This window comes from Globicephala melas, chromosome 17 (assembly GCF_963455315.2).
Source record: "Globicephala melas chromosome 17, mGloMel1.2, whole genome shotgun sequence".
NCBI classification, from domain to species: domain Eukaryota; kingdom Metazoa; phylum Chordata; class Mammalia; order Artiodactyla; family Delphinidae; genus Globicephala; species Globicephala melas.
In genome coordinates, this window is record NC_083330.1 from 11,622,556 (window position 1) to 11,633,641 (window position 11,086).

Consider the following 11,086-nt stretch of genomic DNA (forward strand, 5'->3'; position numbering starts at 1 on the left):
CTCCTGGTTCATGAGTAGAGTTTTCCAGGTACTGGGTTGGCCAAAAAGTTTGTTCAGCTTTAAGTAAAAATAAAAGAGACATTTTTCATTTTCACCAAGAACTTTATTGAACAACGTATTCATTAACTGAATGAACTTTTTGACCAACCCAATATATACACAGGAGTGGAATACCTTAGTCAAAAGATGTGCATATCTACAAGTTATTAGATAACACCAAGTTGTGCTACAAAGTTGCTGCACTAATTTCCATTAGCTAATGAGAGTTCCTACTGCTTCACATCCTTGCCCTCACTAGACTATAAATGTGTGCCAGTCTGGTGGATGGGAAATGGTATACCTTTGTGATTTTAATTTTCTTCTCCTTGAATCCTTTCAGAATCTTACTGGTTGTTTGGGTTTCTCTTTCTTTGAAATGCCTATTCAAGTCTTTTGTAGGTTTTTAATATATCATTTGCTTTTTTCTTCCTGACTCTTTTTTGGGGCGTGGGTATTGACTCTGTTGATCATGTTTGTTTAAAATGTATTTTCCCAATTTGTGGCCTGGTGTTTCACTCTTTACGGTGTCTTTTGATAAGCCAAAGTTCTTGATTTTAATGTAGTCAAAATGTCAATATTTGCCTTTATGCTTAGTGATTTCTGTGTTTTGATTAAGAAATCTTTCCCTATCCCAAGGATATAAAGGTGTTCTCCTATATGGTCTTCTCAAAGTTTTATAGTTTTGCTACTCATGTTTACGTGTTTAATAACCAGGAATTGATTTCTGCAAGTGGTATGATGTAGCGTTCCAACTTCATTTTTTTCCATATAGAAAACAAATTGTCCCAGCACACTGATTTCTAGTCTTGGTTTTGACATACATTAAGTTTTAATAGATATATGGAACAGTTTCTGGGCTTTCTGTTCTGGTCCGTTGGTCATTTTGTCTATCTATATGCAACACCAGGCCCATTTATAATAATTCATAACACTGTTCAGGCAACTCTTCCTAATTTGTTCTTCAGGACACTCTCACGTATCCTTGGCCTTTTGCTTTTCTATATAAATTTTAGAATAAGCTTTGTTAAGTCCTGTACCAAAACTTCTTTAAGCAAAATATTTGGGATCTTGATTAGAATTGCAGTGACTGTGGATAAATTAGGAAGAATTGACATCTTTAAAGAATGAGAGTCCTCTAATATGTGACATGGTATACCTCTCCATTTATTTAGGTTTTCTTCATTGCCTTTCAATAAAGATATCTCTTTTATATCTTTGGTTGCATTTATTCATAATACTTTATCCACTTTCATACAATTATAAATAAATTATCATAGATTAGTTGTTGACTTGTTTCTTAGTATATAGGAATGTACTTTTTTTTAACATTGATTTCGAATCCAAGAAACTAGCTAAACTCTCTATTTCTAATTATTTATCTGTAAATTCTTTAGGGTTTCTACATACCTATCTATAACATTTGTGAATAGTGATAGTTTTGATTCTTCCTTCCCTTCCCTTATCATTTTTTTAGCCTTTTCCTTGCCTTTCTGTGTTTGTTGAGACTGCCAGTAAAATGTTGAAGAGAAGATGCTTTCAAGATTGCGTAATGATTGTGAAGTTTGCTGTAGGCTTTTGATCAGGTTAAGAAAGTTGTCTTCTATTACTATTTTGTTAGAATACTTTTTTCTTCACCAATTGAGATGGTAATGATTTTTCTCCTTTAAATTGTTCACGTGAATAACTATATGAATTGTTGCCCAACGTTAAAACAATCTTGAATTCCTGAGATAAACCCAAAGCAGTCATAATGCATTAACTATTTTATTTTTTTATGAAATGTGTTTGCTAATATTTTGTTTTAGATGTTTGCATCTATGTTAATGGGTGAGACTGGCCTATCATTTTCCCACCTCAAACTTTCCTTATGGGTTCTATACCAAGATTATGCCTCATAAAATAAATTAGCAGTGTTCCTCTTTACCTCTTGAAAAGTTTGTGTATTACTGGATTTATTTCTTTCTACAGGACTGTGTAGACCTTTCTGGGCTAATGTGTTTTTATACAAATTTTAAATTATGGATTCAATATATTTTATAGGCCATTTAGGTTTCCCTTCTCCTTTATTAAAACAATTAGTTCTTCAAAATTTCCTCTTGTTACCTTTTACACATCTATAGTATCTGCATTTTTGTCCCATTTTTCATTCCTTATATTGGTTATTTCTGCTTTCCTTTTTTAGCCATTCTCACCAGATATTTGAAAATTTTATTCTTCTCAAATAAATGTTGTCAGTTTTATTGATTCTCCTGTATATTCTCTCTACTTAATTTCTATTTTTTATTATTTCTCTTAATTTATTGTTGTTAATTTTCTAACTTAATTTTTATACTTCTTAATTTTCAGTCCATCTTCTTTTCTGATATTAAGCTATTAAGGCTATAAGTTTTTCTGTAAGTACCAGTTTGGCTTTACATACACACACGTACACATATGTTCTTATAATCTAAGTTTGAAACATTTTCTTATTTCCATTATGATTTTTTCTTTAATCTATAAGTTAGGTCTATATGTGTCTTAATTTGTAAACCTGTGGGGTCTTTTCTCGTTCTTTATTATTGTTTGTGTCTAACTGAACTGCAGTATTATCAGAAAATGTGGACAGCATGAAACAATATTTTGAAATGTCTTGAGGCTTGCTTATAGCCTAGAACTTAAATGATTTTACATTTGTTCCACATTGCTTCAAAACTACATTTTGCATTTGTTAGGTTCACTGTTCCATGTATGACTATTAAATAAAGCTAATTTGTTGTATGTATTAGTTTGCTAGGGCTGCTGTAACAAAGTACCACAGACTGGGTGATGTGAAAAACAAATTTATTCTCTGGCAATTCTGGAGGTTAGAAACCTAAGATCAAGGTGTCACAGGACTGGTTTCCTTAAGGCCGCTCTTCTTGGCATGTAGATGGTCATTTTCATCTTGTGTCTTCACAAGGCCTTCCCTCTATGTATGACTGTGTCCTAAGTACACAAGTCATACTGGACTAAGGCCCACTCTGAGGACCTCATTTTAACATAATTACCTCTTTAAAGACCTCCTCTCCAAATATGGTCACATTCTGACAGACTGGGGATTAGAACTTCAACATATGAATGGGGTGGGGGGCAGGGACACGATTCAGTTCACAACATTACACTTTTCAAATCCTTTATAACCTTAAAGATTTTTTGCTTGCTTTATCCGTCAGTTACTGAGAGAAGCATTCAATTCTTCCACTGTGCTGATGGATTTTTCTATTTCTCTATAAAGTTCTGTCAATTTTTGCTTCCTATATTTTGAAGCTATGTTATTAGCATATATAAGTTTAGAATTTTTATGGCTACTTGGTTAATTGAATATTTTATTATTATGTAGTTACCCTCTAGCTCTAGCAATGCTTTTTGTCTCATACTTTGTTTTTAAAATACAGTTATATTAGCTTTCTTTTCCTTAGTGTTTGTGCAGTAAATATGTTTCCATCCTTTTATTCTCTATGTTTTTTTGTCCTTATGTTTTTTGATGTGTCCTTTGAAAACAGCATATTGCTGGGGGGATTTATTCAGTCTGGCCATGTTTTTTCTTTTAAATAGAGTCCGTTTGTATTTTTTATAACTAATGATATATGTTTTTTTCTATGAACTTACTCTTTTTGAGAGACAGTATAGCACAGCCTTTAAGAAAACAGATTCTGAGAAATACTGCCCAGGTTTTAATACTAGCTCTATTCCTTACTACCTGTGTAATGCAGGCTAGTTACTTAAAACATTCTGTCCCTCAGCTTATCTGTAAAATAGCTATCATAATTACCCTACCTTGTAGTGCTATTATTGAGTTAAGATACATAAAGCACTGAGAACAGTGCTAGACACATAATAAGTACTGTATACATGCTTTCTGTTAATATTTTATTATTATAATTATCACTTTAAGTTGGCATATTTTTTGTTTCTACTTTCTTTCCTTTTTTTCCTTCTTCTGTACTGATAGAATTTTTTTTTCACATTCCATTTCTTTCTCTCCTCCAGTTTGGAAATTATATTCTCTGTTCTATTTTTTTAGGGCTGCCTTAAAAAGTTATCAAGCATACTTAAGTTACCAAAGTTGAAAGTTAATTCTTACCTTTATCCTCTCCTGAACAATACAAGAACTTTATAACTCTTTAATTCTGATCATCTCCTTTCTGATTTACATACCATTGTCATAATTTTATCTCAATTTTAAGTCTCATAAATTATTATTGCTTTATATAATAAATAATTGTTTAGTTTTACTTATATATCTACTAATCATTTCTATATACACCACAAATTTTTCCATGTGATAACACTTCTTTCTGTCTGAATTATAACTTTTAAATTACGTCTGCTGGTGGCACAACTTCTGTTTTTATTGTCTGAAAATACCTGTAAATCATGCTTAAAAAAATAAATGTAGCAATAAGAGGGTTTATCAACAAATTTAGGTTGATATCTTCTTATAGTATATTGTAAACATAATTTCATAGTTTTCTGGCTTCCATATCTGCTATTGGAAAGTGAGATTGCTTTAAGAACCGTTATCCTTAGTGTTCTTCAATATCACTAAGATGTTTAAATATGAATTTCTCTTTAATTTATCCTAGTTGGTTCTTGAATCTGTGGATTGGTGTCTTGTATCAATTCCAGGAAATTCTCAGCCATTAAATCATCAAATATTACCTCTACTCTTCTTTTCTTTTCATTTCTTTACGAAAGTCTTATTAAATATAAGTCAGAATATCACTCTATTCTTCATGTCCTTTAGCCTCTTTCCTATTTTATATCTTTGTTTCCCTGTGCCACTTTCTGATTAACCTCCTCAAATCTGTCTTCTATTCCATTAATTCTCCCTTTAGCTGTTAAACCCCATTCATCAAGTTTTAAAAATTTCAGATGTGTTAATGTCTAAAAGAGATTTTTTATTATTATTAATTTCAAAATCCATTTGATCACTTGAAAAACAAATCTAATTCTTTCTTATTCTGTGTCTGGTAAGTGCAGGATTTGAAGTCTTTCTGGGTCTGACTGGCTTTCTGTTGTTTCTACTGGCTCTCACTCAGTGTGCATTGTTCCTATGTGTAATGTTCCCCCTCCCCCCATCTCTCTCCCTCTCTCTCTATTTCTCCCTATCTCTCCTATCTCTCTGTTTTTTACTATGAGTTTATGTTTCTTGCAGTTTGTGGGGGATTCTTTGAGGGCTGGGTTGAAGGTTGGGGCCATTCACTTCTGCTCTGTGCTTTTGCACTGGACCATTTTAAACTAAATTATCAGCCTGAGGTTTCTTAGAACACACAGGTATTGTAAATTTGACCTGCCACATTGTGTGCTCATTAGCTTGCTAACAGACATTTTTAAGGGAGGTCTTCACTTCCTCGTCAAAACTCAAGACTAGCGAAATTCCTTGCAGATTTAAGGCTATGGTGATTTAGATAGCACATAACCATTTGGGGTACTAGCTTTATGTGGAGACCTTCCTATTAGACTCTTCACCCAAGCAAACTCTGGGTCTTGGCCTCTCTCCCAACCAGAACCATGTATGCAATTGTCCACTGCACGATTCTAGAGGTATTTTTCATATAGATACACACTGCAATCTATATGACATGGATGGCAGCCCTGTCCTCATCCCCACAAAATGGTGAAAACTAAAGCTCAAGTTTATCAGTTTTAGAAATTGCCTCAAAGTGAAATCTGGGCTTAGTGCTTTGGTTTTATAATTCTGTAACTAATAGAACTTAAATGAAGAATAAAGACAGTGAGTGTATCCTCCCTTTTGAAGTCCTTTAAAGGGTAGGATCTTTAGTATCTTAGGAATTGAAATGATTTGCTAATCATCATTTCAGCAAAAATATCTACCACTTGCCCCATTAAATGAAATGTTACATAAGAGGGTGTTTACTGGTTTTCTTTGTTTATTTTTAGATATGGACTTTCCAGTTGTCCTCCAGCCTACAAACGCAAATGAGAAAACACAGCTAATCAGAGAAGGACCTCGAAGTTATTGTACAGACTCTTAATATTGAGCCCATTGAGGGTCCACAGTACCTCCTCTTGGTTCAGTCATGTCTCCAGGTGGTCTTGATGGGGGATGGTAGGGGACATGAAATGCTGTGAACTTTTCCACATTTGTATTTTACTTTTAGGTTAAGGAAAGATGATTGCTACATAATTTTCTCAGTATGCAGATTCACTCTTTGAGTAGAACTCCTAATGGAAACACACGTTCCATTTTAATGAATAAAGGCCTGAAGAGTTGTTTTATGCTCCTTGTATGAGGTAAGACAGTGGCATTGGACAGGCTTATGAGCCTGCCCTTTATGTGAGCCAGACCTCGTTCCTTATAGACTAAAGTAGTATTTCAAAACCAAAGCCACTTTTCATCTATTTAACTAAATGTAGTATTCATATCTGCCTTTAAATATCAACAGCAAAACATACATGAGAATTTAGGAGGAATATTTTGTGTGTGTGGAGATTTTTCCTGTCATATTCAATATGGCTACAGAAATATTTCAAAGGCAAGAAGAAATTATTAGGTAAAGACAAATCGTATTATTTTAAAGTATATTTTTGAAAGATTACAAATTGTCACTTACTGAAAACTGACAAAACCAGGAAGGAAGAAGTTTTGTGTGTACTTGTAGATTGGCATAAAAACAAAAACAAAATTTCAGCCTGGTTAAATGTTATAAATGATCCAGAAAGTAATTCTGGGCCCAAACCAGCCCCAAACAATGTGTTTAACAATTTTAAGTTAAAATAATTTTTGTCCAACAGGCTTAGATTAGCCAGACTAAGAAAAAGAAACACATGAGGTAAAGGACAGAGTTCTAAATTCTACAGCCTAAATTTAAATTTAACGGCATATCACTCACCCCATCTTCAGTGGGATTAATAACACTGACCAGAAAATGCTCTGCTCTGTGCACGTTGAACATTTATGCTCAGAGGTCATCTCTGCATTTACTTGTTTGAACCTTATATTCATCACGTGGAAGAAACCATATGCTATTTCTAAAATAGTAAGCAGCAAGTGTTTGTTTTTTTCCAGGTCTTCCTTAGTTCTTTATGTAATATTGCATTTTTCAAGATCTTGTTATGTTTTTATGTAACACTGCATGAAATGCCGTTTCCTTTTTTTCTTTGTTTCTTATTCTGCCTCACCACCAAATTACCGTTAATTAAAGTTAAATATACATTGTAAGTGGGAATTGGTGTTATAGCTGATAGTTCTGACATAACTAAAACTCTGCTCTAACTCTTGAGTTACTGGAATTCTTTTTTTAAATCGACATAATTAAGTAGAAAGAGCCCTGGTTTGAAAATTAAGAAACTTGTTCTAATCTAAGTGCTCACAAACTAGCCCTGTGACCAAGTGAGATGAGAATAATATGGCTAATCTCTCTGACTCTGTTTTCATATCTTCTCTGTTCATATTCCTAATTGCTACCAAGATCAGGTGAAATAGTTGAAGTGAAAGAACTCTGAAAAGTCAAGTATTTAACAAGTATAAGATGGTTTCACATGAGTTTGTATGTGTTGATACACATAGACAAATGTAATGTGACTCTTTATGTATATAACCTCTCTCATCCAACAAGACCCATGGAAATACCCAATACTAACAGTGCCAGTGACCAGTAAGTGCTCAGAACTCTACTCAACAATTGAGTGCTACTTTCCATTTGAAGGGAACAATGAGATAAACAGCCCCACCTGGGGATAATTTGAGCCACTACATTTCCTTCCCGAGGCCTCTAACCAAAACATCAGTCCTGTTTTTGAACAGGAACTTACAAGTCACGAAGCTCATCTTCTCTTTCTCTCTCAGACCTCTGTTTTCTTTCTGACGCGGAATTTTTTACTTCCACTCCCAGCTTTCCCAGAGAGCTGGTACAAGAGTGGTCGCGGTGAGAATAGGGCAGGAATTAGAATCAGAATCAGATGGTGGAATTCCTGGAGGCATTCTGGCCAATGTTTCCCACGTAGGGCTAGTTTCTAGTTACCACGGTTGTGGCAAATGCATGCACATGGATGTCTCTGAGTGAGGGAATGAATTCTACAGAATGCCCGTTAGCTACATAGAAAAAAGGATCCACTCTCCATCTGAGGAGGGGCCACGTAAGCATCTTGTGGAGTTGCCATCTGGAATCACCTGCTATTATTCTGAGTCCACAAGCATCTTAGTGAAGAAGCATCGAGGAAAGAAAGGACATGCTGACTGTGATCCTCAGCAATGGCTGCATGGCTCCAGTTCATGCAGGGTTAAATAAGCTGCCACTTCAGTGGCTCACTACCTAATCCTGGTCTCCAGGCTATCAGAGAAGGGGATTTCGTATAAGGTTTCATAGGTCAACCATTTATTTATCGTTTTGCTGTCTTACATCAGAACATAAAAATATATATGCATTTTTATTTACCACGATACACACATTTTATTTCTTTGAGCATAAGTGACATTCTATTTCTACATTTCAAATGGTATGTAGACTAAAACACATTTGACATGGCCTTGTCTGGAAACACACTTACCTGGCAATGCACTGGCTGATCTTCTGACCTACAGAAAGGGTTCCAATTAAGGCTACCTGATCTCTGTGACAGGCACAATAATGGTCCCCCAAGATGTGCACATCCTAATTCTCAGGCCTTTCATGGCAAAACAGATTTTATGGATGTGATTATTAACGACCGTAAGATAGGGAGATTATCCTGGATTATCCAAGTGGGCCCTATCTAATCACTCTGGTCCTTACAAATGGAGAGCCTTTCCTGACTATGGAGAGAGAGAGGTGACGACAGAAGAATGGTAAGAGAGATACAATTGACAATCAGAGAATGACTAGAGATATGCTTTATAGATGGAAGAGGAAAAGGGCCATAAGCTAAGGTGAGCAGGCAGCCTCCGACAGCTGGAAAACTCAAGGAAATGGATTCTCCTCTAGAGCCTCCAGAAGGAAACACAGCCTAGCAAAACATTGATTTCAGCCCACTGACACCCATGTCAAACTTCTGACCTCCAGAGCTGTACGAGTTCAACACTGAATCAGTGCTCCTCACTTGTTTCTTCCTTGTCCTTTTGACTCCTTATTCTATATTCCTCTTTTGTTTCACTCCCTCATCCTGTCTCTTTAATTTTACTTTCTGCTTTGTCCCTTCCCTTCCGTTTCTCAACACTCCGTCTCCTTCCCTGTCCTTATCTCCCACTTCCACCTTTCTTACATTTGACCTTCATTTCCCTGTTTTAGTCTCCTAATCTCTCTGCTCACCATTGTCAACCCTCTGCTTTCACATTTACTGGAATTTTTAGATAAACGGAACTTTTGGCAATCTACCCCAACTGGTGTAGGGTGCAGAAGGGAGAGACAGGAAATAGCCTGGGTAACAGGATATTAGTAAAGGAATGTCTTCCCTCCTCCAACTCCAAGCACAAATAATCATAACGCTAATAGGCAAAGGGGGAGCAAAAGTATTTTTCATTCAGTTCTCTGAGTATATTGACAAATAGAAATAATTTTAGAGACCAAATTATTTGAATGAATGGCAAGGTAATTTATTAGACATTAATTTTGGTTTGTCCTTAGTACTGTAGGAATCTCACTCGAAGGAATGAGTGCTCTCCTGATTTTTTTTTTTTTTTTTTTTTTTTGCGGTACGCGGGCCTCTCACCGTTGTGGCCTCTCCCGCTGCGGAGCACAGGCTCCAGACGCGCAGGCTCAGCGGCCATGGCTCATGGGCCCAGCCGCTCCGCGGCATGTGGGATCTTCCCGGACCGGGGCACGAACCCGTGTCCCCTGCATCGACAGGCGGACTCCCAACCACCGCACCACCAGGGAAGCCCTCCTGATTTATCTTTAAAAGGTCACTCCCTTGCTGCCCTAGCCTCAGAGGTTAAAAACAAAGGTAGTCAGACACATGGAAAACAACCACCTACGTATGCTTTTGTTTGAGCTGTTGGAAAGGTGCGTGCTGGGAACTCCCTGGTGGTCCAGTGGTTAGGACTCCACGCTCTTATGCCCAGGCTCAATCCCTGGTCGAGGAACTAAGACCCCACAAGCCGCGCGGCACAGCCAGAAAAAAAAGAAAGAAAAAAAAGATGTGTGCTGAAATTTTAGGAAGAGACGTACCCCCATCATGAGGGGCCTCTAGACTAAAAACAGGTTGGAGAGTTTTGGGGGGCAGTTCCCAGAGTAGCCCAGACTTGTGTCCCCACAGAGGAGAGGCTCTGGTGAGATAGCACTTGGATGCCTCGCTGACAAAATTAAGTCAGGACTTTGTAGACATTAAGATTCTTGGGCCCACATCTGGCCCCTCAAAGTAACCACACAGAGTTGGACACTGAGACCTCAGGAGCAACCGGGGGACAAAGACATAAACCCTTGCAGACCCCTTATAATCTGAAGAAGGGGAAGGACTCTCAACACCCGGCTGAAGTGAAATTTCTTGCTATCCTGTTAAACTGCAGCTCTAAGCCAACGTTTAATTTAGAACACACCATCAAGAGACTTCCCCCAGATCTGTTTCCAAATGTCATTCTTTGCAGGCTTTCTAGACCACCCTGCCTAGGGCTGTTAACACCCTCCACCTCACGCTTCCTATTTTCCTTCTCTGCTTTTTCTCCTTAGTACCTTTTTATCTTTCTCCCACACCACAAGGCCTAAGATTTTTGTCTGTTTTGTGCCCTGAATTCCTATTGCTTAAAAGAGTGCCTGACACATGGTAGACAGTTGGGGCATATTTGTTAAATGAGTAAATGTTTAACCTGTGTCATAGAATAAAGAAATTCCTACCTGCTAGAAATGCAGAAGCTGCTAGAATCCTTAGTTTTTAGGGAGGCTTAGCATATTAATAGCAAAATTAATTAATTTAATTAATAGAAAAATTAATACGTTAGCTTGGCACCCAATCAAACCTCTGGCTCAGTTTCAGAGTTATCTTTTTTTTAAATTTCATCAGCCAGCCATCCCTTACTCCTCACTGATAAGAAGGTGAATGTCCATTTCCAGGCAACAGTCCTTCTCCAAGCAGAGAAAGACCTTTATTCAAG

The 11,086-nt window shown here is 36.7% G+C and overlaps 1 protein-coding gene across 1 annotated transcript in view; it reads left to right on the forward strand.

The window, feature by feature from the left end:
- The window catches only part of DNAJC5B (DnaJ heat shock protein family (Hsp40) member C5 beta), a 47,808-nt gene extending 41,752 nt beyond the window's left edge, over nucleotides 1–6,056 (forward strand). Inside the window, exon 4 of the mRNA XM_030859658.2 lies at nucleotides 5,962–6,056. Within this exon, the coding sequence (XP_030715518.1) occupies nucleotides 5,962–6,056 (95 nt within the window). The remainder of the gene's footprint in view (nucleotides 1–5,961) is intronic.
- Nucleotides 6,057–11,086: the final 5,030 nt, after the last annotated feature.